Here is a 15,119-nt window from a genome sequence, read left to right on the forward strand (position 1 = left end):
AAAAAGATTTATTTATTTAATGTATGTGAGGACACTGTCACTGTCTTCAGACACACCAGAAGAGGGCACCGGATCCCATTACATGAGACGGTCATGAGCCATCATGTGGTTGCTGGGATTTGAAATCAGGACCTCTGGAAGAGCAGCCAGTGCTCTTAACCACTGAGTCACCTCTCCAGCCCCGGGTCATTGTAATTTTTTATAGACTTTGCAAAAAGCATTATTTATTGGTCTTCTCATTCTAACATCAATAAAACTTGCTTCTAACAAGGAATCCAGGTCTTATCTTGCCCACTTGGTAGGACTTTTTTTTTTTTTCCTGAGACAGTTTCTTGGCATATCCCTGGCCGTCCCGGATCTCACTCTAAATACAGCTGGCCTTAACGCAGAGGTCCTCCTGCCTCTACCCGCTGAGTGATGGGATTTAAGGTCTGTGCTCACCTAGTCAGACTTTTATACAATCCATTTACCCCCACGCCTTCCATCCCAGCACTGGGGAGGCAGAGGCAGGTGGATCTCTGGAGTTGGGGGCCAGCCTGGTCTACAGAACGAGTTTCAGGACAGCCAGGGCTATACAGAGAAACCATGTCTGGAAATACACACACACACACACACACACACACACACACACACACACACACACACACACAGCGAGAGCGAGAGAGAAATAGCCTTCTGGATCCATAGGGTTTAAATCTGAGCACTCAGAACGTGTCAGCTGAACATATGGGAAGTGGTATACAATGATCTTTGGTCTAAGATGTTATTCAAAATCCCCCGCCTCCCAAATGTGCATGTACCGATTCTTAGCTTGTTAATTAGCAACGTTCCTACTGAAACAGATGATAAAGTGAGACGAGCTGAAGAATCTAACTTTTCCTAAGAGTGTTTGGCTAGGCATTAAACACTGCTAAAATGGCTATAAGGACAGGCCTTTTGGTACATACTCTTTAATATTTACTCCAAATAAGCCAACGTCCCGAGGATCCGCCCATTTTACCCTTCAGCCGACAGCTGTCAGACCCTGCACTTGTGCGTAGCTGCCCTGACTTAACCAGGAGCTGATAACCGAGCCACCCTTCTAGTGATGATCGGCTGACAGCCATCTTGACATCCCAGCTACTGTGAGTGCTTCATACCCTGAGGGCAGTACAGCTCAGCTTCCAGGACCACTGCCCCCAGGACCGTTATAGAGTGGCCATGACACCTGCTTCTAGGCTCCTTACTCTGGGGTCGCCACTGTTCCAAGAAGCTTGCACTGGCTTTGGAGAACTCCCTTCTGAGCAGGACAACCCTGTGATGTCTAAACGACTGTACTTAACGTGGGGCAATCCTCTCGAAGCTCAGGTCGAGGGAGGGAAATTGTCTTTGCAGTGACCCAGTGAAAAGCCCCAACTTGGTAGAGCTCAAGGCCAGCTATCAGTAGTGTATGCAAGACTGTAGCTGGGATTCTTTCTTTTAAAGACTTACTTATTTTATTTATGTGAGTACACTGTCACTGTCTTCAGACACCAGAAGAGGGCATCAGATCTCATTACAGATGGTTGTGAGCCACCATGTGGCTGCTGGGATTTGAACTCAGGACCTCTGGAAGGGGAGTCAGTGCTCTTAACCGCTGAGCCATCTCTCCGGCCCTTAAGTGTGTTTCTGTGTGTGTCAGTAGGGGGCATCACACTCTCCAGAGCTGGAGTTCAGATGATTGTGAAGGTGCTAGGAAGAACAGCACGTACTATAAAATCCAGGGCCAACTCTCCAGTCTCTCCAGACTATTCGAGATCTGGTCTTGCTTTGTGGCTTAGGCTGGCTTCCAATTTAGTAAACCTCCTGCCTCAGCCTCCTGAGTCCTGGGATTACACGCATGGACCACCACCACATTTGGGTTCCAGGCTATTATTAAAACCACAAACCAGTGGTAGCAGGAAACACTTGGGGAAGCCGATTCTACACAAGAAATCAACCAAACACGCTCACACCCAGACTGAAGAGCCTGCGTCTTCAGCAGAGATGGCTGGAAATCCTGTTTTGTGTGTTAGGCACAATGGTAAGGTGAATTAGTAAATGTTGCGTACCGTAAACAGTAAAAAAAACTGCCACTGGAATTTGAGTTGGTAAAACAAACAGTTCATTCTGAATGCACACACCAATTCTCTTGCCAAATTACTTGCAATTTTTCAGGGGGGAAAAAAATGTGTTCTTCAGGATAGACGAAATGTGCCAAATTCGGTTCAACATCGCCATCTGGTGGTGAGATGAATTCATAGCACTTACCCCCTCAAACTGCTCAAACAGAAGCAGGTCCGGAGAGACTCTAACAATGCAAAAGAAACGGTGGAAAAGAAGAGCGGTGCGGACACTTAGAATGTAAATTAAAAGCTTTATTGAATAAAAATGTTTTAGGCTAAACAAGATCATGAGGAAACAGATTATCTTACATCTCTAAAACGGAGCTAAATCTCTACAAATGCAAAAAGGCCTCTATCTTTTTTTTTTTTTTCTCTTTTTCGGAGCTGGGGACCGAACCCAGGGACTTGCGCTTGCTAGGCAAGCGCTCTACCACTGAGCTAAATCCCCAACCCCGGCCTCTATCTTAAAACACCCCGTCCCCTTCCTACACATAATTTGGGATTATCAGTTACATATAAGAAATGCACTCGCGTATACTGTTCTAAAGCCTTAATACCAGAGAAGTCCACCTGTGCTCCCCAGTGTCTGCTGGCCTGACAGGCTCGCCTGGACGTGGGACTCTGCGCTGAGGCGCTGCCTCTAACAGAATGGCCTGTGGGCCTTGTCTGTCTGTGTTGTGAGTAGGGTCACCTTGGTCAGGTGGCCCTGGGTGGCGTAAGAATGCCAGCTGAGTAAGCCAGAGAGATGAAGCCAGTGAGCATTGTTCCTGAACAGTCGGCTTCGGTTCTTGCCCCCAGGTTCTGGCCTGGTTTCCCTTCACTGTGGCCTGTGGGTGGAAACAAACCTTCCTCTGCTAAGTTGCTTCTGCCCAGCGTTTTATCACAACAATGAATCAAAGTAGGACACCGCCTGAGAAGAGAGGCCTAAAATTGATTTACCAAGACGGAAATATCATCTGCCGTGAAAATCGATACATTCTAGAGCCTTAAGGACTGACGAGATCTGCCTCAACCCTGAGGCTTCGGAGGTCAGATCTTCGGTTCTCTTTCGCTTGGAGTGTGGTGGACGGTGATCCACAGTGTCTTATACAAACACTGCGGCTTTCGGTAGGATGTGAGAAGCCAGGACAGACAGCAGACACCCAGAGTGCAGGCGCACACTGGCATAGGGCACTGATCACCTGGGTACCATGTCTGGCTCTCTCTCAGAGGTGTTTGTAATGTTGGCTCTGTTTTAACAACTTGTTTATTATTACCGATGACGGGAATGTGAGCCACAGGGGACGTTTGTCAGAGGGTGACCGTGTGCAGGCTTCTCGCTCACCTGGGCGTAGGCTCTGGGGATTGAACTCAGGCACTGAGGCTTTTGAAATCAGCACCTTTACCTGGCGGCAGCGGGCCATCTCACTTGGCCAAAGGTTGCTGTTTTGTGCCTCGGTAATTAAAAGTGCAGAGAGTAGGATGAAAGTAAGTTTCCCATATCTACCAGAGGAAGAAAATGCATTTAAAAAGCTCAAAAGACTAAATATTTGATTTCAGCAGTTGAGTACTAAAAAAAATTAAAAAAAAATGAAATTGGTAAAATTGCTACACTGTGCCCTTTATGCTAAAGTGCTTCTGGTTGAGAGCTGGGCTCCTGAATGTGTTCTGAATGTCTCTAATATCACAATGGTCTCTGTAGTGTGAAAATGTGCCTCTAAATATCTAGTCACTTTAATATTGATTTTGGGGGAATGCGGCAGACCATGGGCTGCATCATTGAGAGAAATCCCTGCTTAGCCCTTCCCTGCTAAAATGTAGGGGTTCTTTGTTTTTGTTTGGTTTTGCTTTTGAGGCAAGGTTTCTCTGGGTAACCCTGGCTGTCCCGGAACTTGCTCTGTAGACCAGGCTGGCCTCCAACTCAGAGAGACTCCCCTACCTGTGCCACCAGAGTGCTGGGATTCAAAGGTGTGTGCCACCACACCAGGTTTAAGATGGTGTTTCCACAATGCACTTAGAATTGGTTTTGGGGTGTTGTTTTGGGTTGGTTTTGTTCTGTTTTGCAAGCAGGAATTCATTTCCAAAGTTGCTCCCACGTAAAAGACCCGTGGCGCCGAGCTGCCTGTTTGTGCGCAGCACTTGATAAAGGGCAGTGAGTTGCTAACAGGAATCTAAGGCTGGAGGCCGGTCATTCCTCATCCTCATCCTCGTCATAGTACCGGTTTCTCTTTATCTGCTCCTCCACGGACAGCTCTCGGACCACTTCCCCCTCCCAGAACCCGACATCTTGGGATTTTTGATTGAATTCTTTAGCAGTCGTGGTGTCTCCAAAGCCAGGCCAACCCGGAGACTCGGGTTCTAATGGAGACCGCTGTGCTGGGGCGACGTCGTCTTCAGCTATGCTTGCGCCATTTCCTATAAAACTCTCACTCTCCAGCTCAAAAGAACGACCGTCCCTGCCCCTCGGCGCTTCCTCCGCTTCCGCTTCCGCTTCCTCGCTCTGCCAGCGTGATTTTCCCACACTCTCCTTCTCCCGAGAGGGCCTGGGGCTTTCCGTTTGTGTCACTGTCCCTCCTCCGAACTCCTCACTCTGCTCGGGCTCCGGCTCGCTCCAACCCTTCCTGAGGGACGGCGACAAGGGCTTGGGGCTCTTGACCGAGGAGGTTCGAAAGGAAGCCGCGACAGTAAACGGGCGGCTCCTCTCCTTCAGGGACGAAGAGCGCCTCAGCTTCTTCAGGTCCAGATCTACATCCTCCGGCGCCTCTGTCTTGCAGACTTCATCCTCGGGAGGCCACTTGGGCTTTGACACTTTGAACCCTTCCTCCGGGGCACTTCCTGAACTGCCCTGCTCGGCTGGGGGAGGCCAGGCGATCCTCAGCTTCTTGGTCTCCGCTGGCTTATTCTCTTCCCTCTCCCTCTGAGAGGAGGCCTTGGCTTCCATACTCGCAGCCAGCACGCCGACCTTGGCGATGGGGGCATCTTCTACACCCGGGCTATGGGGGGTCTCCCCTGCACTGGGAGGCTGGGCTGGTCTCCCCAAAGTCTCTTCATTTTCACCTTTGCTTGCCCACAGATCCTTATGCTGCTTGTGCCCAAAGCCTTCGTCATAGTTGCCTTTGGACTTGAAGAGTTGGTTGAAGTGAGGCTTACAATAGATTCTTCCGTGTAAGGATGCATATGTTCCTAGACTGTCACCAAAAGAGAAGACACCAAGTCAGTGACTCTTCCTTTACACTCCCACTTATACCAGCAGGCTTCTGGTAATGCCAGTGTTTTCTGAAGATGTGAAAGGCCTCCTCCCCTTTGGAGGGTAGATACTGTGAATGTGTAGGGTCTTGTGTGTGCCAGGCAAACACTATACTAACAGTGTACCCCAGTCCAAGGAAAATATCTTTAGAAGCGCATAGATGACCTATCCTAATGCCTGACCCTTTTTTTTTGAAAGATTCATTTATTTATTATATATGTACACTGTAGTTGTCTTCAGACACATCAGAAGAGGGCATCAGATCCCATTACAGATGGTTGTGAGCCACCATGTGGTTGCTGGGATTTGAACTCAGGACCTCTGGAAGAGCAGTCAGTGCTCTCAACCACTGAGCCATCTCTCAAGCCCTGCCTGATCTTCTTTTAAGGCTTTTTGCTTGTTTGTTTTTGTTTTGTTTTGTTTTGTTTTAGTTTTTCGAGTGTGTGTGTTTGGGGGGCTAAACGGAGGCTGGCCTTGAACTTGAAATCCTCCTGCCTCAGTCTCCTGATTGATAAGATCTCAGGTGTGCAGTGCCATGACTGTCTTTACCTTTACACAAAACATGCTCACTCCTTGGACTAAGCCTTCCCTGGTCACTATCCTAATGGATATGAATTCCTCGTTTTCAAGTGATTTCATTCTCCTCAGTGAAAATGTTTAAAAATTACTTTTCCTATAAGTCTGTCTTAACCCACTCATACATTTCTTCAGCATTTATAACCTGTAAGTTCTATCTTCTTCTTCCTAGTTTATCAGCTGTGCTAATTTTAAAATAACGACACTGTTAGAATGGATCCAATGAGCTGCAAATATTTGGTTCTCAGTGTCTAATCCTGACGGGATAAAAACAAGTCATGCTGACAGGAGAAGGAACAGGAGATAACACTTTACTCAGTTTAATTTTTTTTTAATTATTCAAAGATAGAATCACTAGGTAGCCCTGGCTGACCTGGAACTTACTATGTAGAATAGGCTATTCTTGACGTCATAGACTTGAAGTCATAGAGATCCGCCTGCCCCTGCCTCTTGAGCGCTGGAATTGAAGCTGTGTGCCCCCAGCCCAGGCCACTATATAATAGCTTGTAAAGAATCATAACGGGGGCTGGAGAGATGACTCAGAGGTTAAGAGCACTGACTGCTCTTCCAGAGGTCCTGAGTTCAATCCCCAGCAACCACATGGTGACTCAGTCATCTGTAATGGGATCCGATGCCCTCTTCTGCTGTGTCTGAAGACAGCAGCAATGGATACATAAAATAAATAAATAAATAAATAAATCTTTATTTTAAAAAAAAAAAGAATCATAACGGGCTGGAGAGATGGCTCAGTGATTAATGGCACTGGCTACTCTTCTAGAGGTCCCAGGTTTGATTCCCAGCACCCAGATGGCGGCTCACAACTCTAGTTCTAGGGGATCTGGTGCTTTCTTTTAGGCTTTGCAGACACATGTGCAGGCAAAACACCCATATACATTGAAAAAAATTAAAGGGTCATTGTGGGATGATGTCACGCAGGTGAGGCAGGTACAGGCCTGTCATTGGACGAGAAGGAAGGATGGGCAGGAGAAAAGTTTGAAGGAAGAGGAGGAGACGGGAGAGAAGCCGCCCGGAGAGAACATGGAAGCTAATGTTAAGACTCCACGCTGCACCTTTACAGGCTGTTATGAATGTTCTTAAGGGATGGGTGTGTACTGGGCTTTGTATGTCTAGGTGGGCAATTATATCTTATCAACTGGATCAGAGGTTATTGTGTGGTGTGGTTTTTCATGTGGAGAATTGAATTTGGGAGAGTGTGTGGGACGCCATGGAGTTGGGATGTGTTTCTGGCATGGAAACCTGCCTTGGGAACTAGATAGGTAGAGAGATGGCTGCCAGCTCAGAGGGAGGCCTTCAGCAGTGTGATATGGGATGGAGCAGAGTGGGTGAGAGGCTTTGCTGACTGAGACTTAAGATATCTAGCAGATATTTTGGGGTAGTGTGGTGCCGGACCTAGAGCAGGTAAAAAGACTGTTTTATGTTTTATATTTTTACAACAGGTCACAAAATGCTAGTATTTCCCCAAGAGAAATATATGTTTTGTTGAAAAAAATTAATTCAAAGTCAGGTGGTGATGGCACACATGCCTTTAATCTGAGCGCCTGGGAGGCAGAGGCAGGTAGATCTCTAGGTTTGGGTCCAGCCTGATTTATGGAGTTTCAGGATAGCCAGGACTACACAGAGAAACCCTATCGTGAAAAACAAAACAAAAAACAAGAGAAGAAGAAGGAGGAGGAAGAGGAGGAAAGAGAAAGGAAGGAAGGAAGGAAGGAAGGGAGGGAGAATTAACTCAGTGGGCAGAAAAGGAACTGAAGAGCACAGATCCCAGAGGCAGATTTTGGCGCCGTGTGAAGGAGTGTTATCTACCTAGAGCTACCGCTGGGTCTAGCTATGGTAAGGTACAAAACCCCGTAAGTGTCCTGTAGGTGCCAGGGCGTCTTTCAAGAGGATTCTAGAAGGGTGCCTGCTTGGGGGAGTAAGTGACACCTTGGATACTTCCTTTCCTCTGAAACTATGTAATTAAAATTAATGTGAACTCTTTTTCCCAGTCTGCCATATTGATAATTTTCCTTTGAGTCCTTCTCCCCACCTTTCTTCAGTCCTGGCGACTGAACCAAGGGACAGGAATGCTGGGCATTCATTCTACCCCTGGCTACATCCTTCGCCCTCTTTTTTCACACTCAGTTGCCGTGAGCTTGCAATCTTTCTGCCTCAGCTGGGATTCCAAGCCCAGGTCACCAGCCCTAGAATGCCTTGGGATTTAATGGCTTATGGTTCTATGAGGCAACAGGAAAACGTTGTGCTAAATCTGGTCATGGATGCGGGGCTTCATTAGCAGTTCATAGGATCCTAGGCTTCAGTTCATCACCACATCACACCACATCACACCATCACACCACACATCACATCACACACCACATCATATTACAAATATTACATACAACATATCACATCACACCACACATCACATCACCACATCACACCACACACATATCACCACATTACACATCACACATCACATTGCACATCACATCACACATCATACCACATCACATATCACACCACACAACACATCACATGTCACATCACATTCACACATCACACATCACATCACATTACATCACACATCACAGATCACATCACCACATCAGACCACAATGAGAAGTTCCCAGCGCCATCATCGTTCATATGAGGGACTCACCACCAGTGTTTTCTGCTTTACCAGGAACCCCAGTAGTGTCAGTGCAGCAGCCTGTGGTGCCCGTGTTCTAAAAGCCTCGGTCCCTGTACGCTCCCACTCTGCCCACAGAGGCCCGCTTGGGTCTGGCTCACCTGAGTTTGTTGTTGCAGTAGGAGCATCGGAAACAGCTGATGTGAAACACCTGCTGGTTGGCCAGGAGCCGTTCCATGGGATACACCGTCTTCTGACACTCCACGCAGCTCTCTCTTGCGGGTGCCTGAAACTTCTAGACAAGGAAGCAGACAATTTCAGCCGCGGCACTGATGACTTGGTTACCCTGCCGAGACGGGCCTAGGAGTTAATTCATCTAAGGGCCATTCTCAAAGGAACCACACCTGCTCGGATTCTGCCAGCTGGCTTGTTAGAGCTGGGAGGCTCTCCTGGATTTCTGTACCAAACTACATGGCTGCCCTAAGTGTAGAAGCCTTTGAGGTCAGGTGGGCTTGGGCTGCATTGCAGAGCAAGGTGTAGACAGGCTGAGACAGAGACACAGACAGACACACAGACAACACACACCACAGAAAACACTGGAGATGGAGAGCTGTAGTTAGAAGGTCAGGGAGTAGGAGAAAATGAAATCACAACACAGAAGGAGGAAGTCTGATTCAAGTGGCGGGAAGGAGGTGACTTTCTGGGTGGGAGTGTCTGACGCTCAAGTGGAGAGGTGACTGTAACAGCCTGGTGTGTGTTGAGGGGCTGGGGTCTGATGCTCAAGGGAAGGCGGTGCATGTTGGGAATTAGGGAAAGGTATTTCAATTCCAGAGGAGTATCTTTTGCTATTCTCTGGATGGGTTTCATTCTAGCCAAGCTGTCCTCAGACTCGTCGTACTCCCACGGGTGACCCCAACCTTCCCAAGTGCCAAGACTGTATGCATAAGCCGTTACATCTAAATGTGTGTGGCATATTAAAAAAAAACTTTTCAAATGTCTACTATCATTTTATTCCTGGATCTATGCGCACGCACATCGCTGTGCATGTGTGCAGATCACAGGACAACTCTGGTGAGTTTGGTCTCCCCTCTTGCCATATGGATTCTGGGGATAAAACTCAGGTCCTTAAGCTCGGCAGTGCCTTTACCTGCTAAGCCATCTTGTAAGAGAAACAGACTAGGGGTTGGGGATTTAGCTCAGTGGTAGAGGGCTTGCCTAGCAAGCACAAGGCCCTGGGTTCGGTCCCCAGCTCCGGAAAAAAAGAAAAAAAAAAAAAAGAGAAACAGACTACCTTATTGGGCTTCCAGAAGGAAGCCTCTCCTGCTAACGATACATTGTTTACAGTGTCTGAAAACTAACAGAGAATGAAAGCAGGGCCCAGTAACGACTCAGTTAACTGTGAACTACTCAGTTGGTGGGGAGCTTGCCGAACTTGTACATAGCCCTGGGTTCACTGCTCACCAATGAGTAAAACTGGGCATGGTGGTACAACACTTGAGTGGTGAAAGCAGGAGGGTCATAAGTTCAAGGTCATCCTCGGCTATACAGCAAGTTTGGGGCAAGCCTATGATTCATAAGACCCTAAAGTCTTCCCTTCAATATATACGGGTTAGCTGTTGTAGCCCTGATAAAAGCCAGAATCCAAAAAAAACAAAAAAACAAAAAAACAAAAAAAAAACAAAAAAAACCCCAAAAACAACAATAAAAAAAAAACCATTGTAACATTGTAAGCGTTTACATGGGTGGGGCCCCAGAAGTCTCTACTCCTGAGTGTGAATACCCCCAACTCGCTCCAACACAAAGATTAGATGGCCAGGCATCTCTCACTGGCACCCTAGGCACCCGAGTGGGGCGGAAGATGAGCTTGGCTCTCTGCAGAAGATGTAAGACAATAAATAATGCAAATTAATCCCCAGGCCAGGAACCTGAATTTAGCTCAGCCTGAGAGGACCAGGTGGTGGGCAAAGCAAACTTTAGATTTAAAAAATAAACCCTAGCGGGTGTGGGTGCTTGCGCTTACCATCCCAGTACTTGGGAGGCGCCTGCAAGAGGAAGGCTGCAAGTTCAAAGCTATTCTGGTCTATACAGCAAGTGCCCACCAAGCCAGCCGGGCTAGAGGGAGACCCTATTGTAAATAAACCAAACCACACCAACCAACCAACCAACAAGCCAACCGGCCCTGAAGGCAGACTGTAAAAAAAGTTTATTCACTACAAACAAAATCAGTGGGGACTGTTCTCCAAGCAGATTGGGAGGAAACCCAGCCTCGAGTGTAGAGCAAAGCATGGCAGAATGATGGGCAGACGCTCGCTGACTCGCTCACTCACACAGCGTCTCAAGGGCTCTGGAAGAGAGCAGAGCTGACTGGAGGGCAACTCACTTCATTGGGGCAGGGTCCTGAGAGGAAAAATAGCGAAATGACCAAAGGCCGGAGGCTAGCTCGGTTTACCAGTCATGAGGGGAAGTACCTAAGGCTGGCCCATGTTACGGCACAGAGCTGTGGGAGGTCACTAGGCCATTATTTGAATAACAGGTTTCTTTTACAGACACAACTGGATTTAAAGGGAGATACTGTTGCCCCTTTAATAAGGTTTTCTCTGAGAGGATGAGGTGGCTATTTTTTGTTTTTTGTCTCCCCCCATACCCCCCAAAGCAGGACCTCCATTAAAATGCAGAATAAAACGAGAGAATAATGGTGCAACTGGAGCTACTTGAGAGAAGCCGTCCAAGTCATAACTCAAATGATGTAAGCAATGGGGTAAATGTGTTTATCGGACTGAGGATCTCCTTCAGTTGCAAAGAGGGGATCCTGTATGTTTAACAGTTGAAATAGATTTGGGAGAACGAGGGGAAGGGACACTGAGAGCATGCGTGTACACATGCATTCATACACACATACATACATACATACATACACACATACACATGCATGCAGGCGTACACACACACACACACACACACACACACACACACACACACACACAGAAGAAGCACACTGCAACAGGGTGCAGCCCAGGGAATAGAAAGAACTTGAGAGACAGCAAAGGTTTTGCTCACATTAGGAGGAAAGTAGAAGGCAGGAGCAGAGATTAGGTGCCAGGAGCAGGACGCAGAGGCTGGAAGAGACAAATAGGAACCTTCAGTGAATACACAGTAATCCATGTGCCCTGGAGCCCTCAACTGCAGCCGAGCTCACCTAGACTCAGACCCAACAACAGGACCACATTCTAACGCTGCTAAGGGAGGTAAAACCCAGCCCCTCTCAGATCCACCTGGGGCGAATCCAACCTCAGCTGAGAAGGCTTTTATGAGCCCTCACCCACACAAGGACTGTCTTGCTCATAATTGTTCCTCCCTCCTTATTACCTCCCACGCCTGACCCACAGCCGCATTGTTAGGACTTTGTCACCTCCCACACCTGACCCTCAGCTGCTTTCTTCATTGAAGCCTCCCACACCCAAGTGAAAAGTCACCCCCTCCTTGACATCAACTCCACAGCCTGCTACCTGAGCACGGGACCTGCTGCTTCCCACTGCTTCTATCCGAGCTCCTGCTATTATTTAAGGCTTGTCCAGCGAGGGACTTTAGACTGTCATAAAGACAGGAGCAGTAGTAGCGGCCGTGCCATGCCTTCCCTTTAATTCTCCGTCCTGGGTGTTCAGCCACTTTTCTGTAAACACCCCCCACCCCCCGTCTATTCAGACAACAGGAAGCATAGTCAGTGCCCGAAATTCTCCATTACAACCTGCCCATGCCTCCACAACAGGTTGACTTGTCACAGCCATGCAGAACCCTGCTGACACGGGAATGTTTGATTCCTTTTTCTATGCCTCATTTCTCACACGGAGACTAAAGTATCAGGGGTATCAGGTGCCTGAGCAAGGTTACAAACAGTCAGAGCAGGATGAGGATGGAAACCCACAGTTCCTGTCTCGAAGACCAACGGAGTGTTTTCTAAAGGCCCCTGGGCTGTACGGGCAAGTCTTAGGAGAAGAGGACAGATACTAATTCAGTGCAAGCACCCTGGCCCTCCCACAGCCAACACGCTCACGAGAGTGAGTCTTCGCTTGATTTCAGATTCGAATGTGGAGAGACTGTCCTCAGGTCATTCTGGAGTGAGTGGGGCAATAGATAAACACATTGACCAACACAGTCTTTCCCCTGTGAAGAACATTATAGACCTCCTGTCGACGGGCATCTATCTATCTGTTTTAGGTTAGTTTCCAACTTGTCTACCTGTCATCTGGAATCCTTTCGACACTTTGTCTTACACATGCTCGATTTCAGTCTGACGAAGGCAGGCATGTAGGTGGCATATCCGCTGATGAGGGGGGAGGGAAACAGCTGGCAACAGAACGGGAGGCTAGGGCGGTTGACAAAATGAAATTGGAAAGAATTCACACTGAGGTCAGACCTCCGTTCATCAGATGGATACCGCAAATGCTATTCATTCTTTCCTTCTGGGTTTGTGCAAAACAGCGAGGTAATAAAACTGGAATTCTTTGCCACGCAGTAAATGGTGGAGGGCGGCTCTGCGTAGCCTGCAGCTTCTGAGGGAAACTCTCTATGAAGCCCTTCTCAGGACATTCACATCCCAAATAGACTGTCTCTAATAGGTTTGTCCCTACGAGAGGAGGCCCAGGAGCTGGGAAAAGCAGCGACAGGATCCTGGTGACCTTTGGTCGTGATTCTCCTAGCTTTGTAAAAGAACATAAAACCAGGTTGGGGGCAGTGGGGACCTGACTGGAAAAAGTTTGCATATCATGCATGAGGTTCTCCATCTCTAACACCATATAATAAAACCACAAAGCCTCTTATCCCTGCCCTCAGAGAACAGCAAGGCAGACACGGGAAGGGGCACCTCTATGCTTGTCCTTCCAAATGGCTGGTTGTGCTTTCTTTCCTTATCCATCAGCAGGACCATCTAAGGAAGCTGGGGACAAATTGGTGACCCTCAGGGTTGGTCACATCCTCTTGCTTTTTCTTTTCTCCTGGGTCTTGGTCTTTCTCCCATACCCTACCACTGTTAATTAAACCCCTGCTGTGCCAAGCCTGGTGGTAAATGCCTGTAATCCTAGTACTTGGGAGGGAGACACAGCAGGATTACAAGTTTAAGGCTAGCCTGAGGTATACAGTGAACTGAGGCCAGACTGAGCTGAATAGTGAAATCCTATCGCAAAACAATTTTTGAAAAGTATTTAAAAATCCCCAAGGTCGGGGAGGGGGGAGGTGGCTTATGGACAGGAAACTGGGAAAGGGAATAACATTTGAAATGTAAGTAATTGGGCTGGAGAGATGGCTCAGTGGTTAAGAACACTGGCTGCTCTGGCTGCTCTTGTAGAGAACTTGGGTTCAATCCCCAGCAACCACACAGTGGCTCACAGCCATCTGCAATTACTGTTCCAGGAGATCGGATGCTTTTTTTCTGACCTCCTCAGGGACCAGGCAGATGACAAACATTCGTGCAGGCAAAACATTGGAGAGCTGAGATTAAGAGAGTGTGATATCATGCCCAGCAACATTTATTTTTGTTTTATGTGCATGCGTGTTTTATTTCCATGTATGTTATGTGTGCTGTATGGGTACCTGGTGCTCAAGGAGGACAGAGGATGGCATTGGATCCCCTGGAACTAGAGTTACTCATGTCTGGGCTGGAGAGATGGCTCAGTGGTTAGGAGCGTTGGCTGCTCTTCCAGGGGTCCTGAGTTCAAATCCCAGCAACCACACGGTGGCTCACAGCCATCTGTAATGGGACCTGATGCCCTCTTCTGGTGTGTCTGACGACAGCTACAGTGTACTTACATAGAATAAATAAATCTTTAGAGTTACTCAAGTTTGTGAGCTACTCTGTGGGTGCTGGGAATTGAACCAGGGCCCTCTGCGAGGGCACTCAGTGCTCTAAACCACTGAGCCAACTCTCCAGTCACCTGCGATTTTTACATTAAAAAAAAAACTCTTGAAATTGTTTGAGTTCCCTGCTTAGGATGCCCTAGTTTCCAGTAACAGGCAGGCACTAAGAACAGATCCCCCACCCCACCCCCCAGGATGCGTGGGACTCAAAAAGATCTATTTTGAGTGAGCAAGTATATTCTTTGCTACATGTAATTTCCCAAAGTAGAGAACTGACTTCTGATGCAAAGTCTAGAGCCACGAGACCAGTTACGACAGCAGCTCTTGCCAGACATACTTACTGAGGTATTTCTCTTGCCTACAGGCTGCAAGGGGACTTTAAGCAAGAGGAAACAAACAGCCCTTAGACAAAGGGGAGCTAAGATGAGTCCCACGCACCGCTCCACACACCTTTAGAGCCTTGGACTACTGACAAACACAAAGGAACCGGGCAGCGTGCCCTAGTCTTTCACACAGGCTTCACGCCCTGAGCTGTGTGTGCAGAGGCTGATGACCAGAGACAAAGGAGCCCACATAACTCTGAGGTAAGCACAAAGAGATCTGTCTACAGCCAAGTATCTTCTCTGACCAACTAGGAACACCTGTGTGATGTCCTCTTACACAGCTCCCATTGGCTCGGGGCCTGGAGTCTGAATCAGAAGGGATTTCATTCCAG

The 15,119-nt window shown here is 47.9% G+C and overlaps 1 protein-coding gene across 1 annotated transcript in view; it reads right to left on the reverse strand.

The window, feature by feature from the left end:
• Positions 1-2,354: 2,354 nt before the first annotated feature.
• The window catches only part of Lima1 (LIM domain and actin binding 1), a 100,125-nt gene continuing 87,360 nt past the window's right edge, over positions 2,355-15,119 (reverse strand). Inside the window, 2 exon segments of the mRNA NM_001191615.3 lie at positions 2,355-5,290; positions 8,716-8,849. Coding sequence (NP_001178544.1) covers positions 4,291-5,290; positions 8,716-8,849 — 1,134 coding nt within the window. The 3' untranslated portion in view covers positions 2,355-4,290.

Source organism: Rattus norvegicus, chromosome 7 (genome assembly GCF_021556685.1).
Source record: "Rattus norvegicus strain SHRSP/BbbUtx chromosome 7, alternate assembly SHRSP_T2T, whole genome shotgun sequence".
NCBI lineage: Eukaryota > Metazoa > Chordata > Mammalia > Rodentia > Muridae > Rattus > Rattus norvegicus.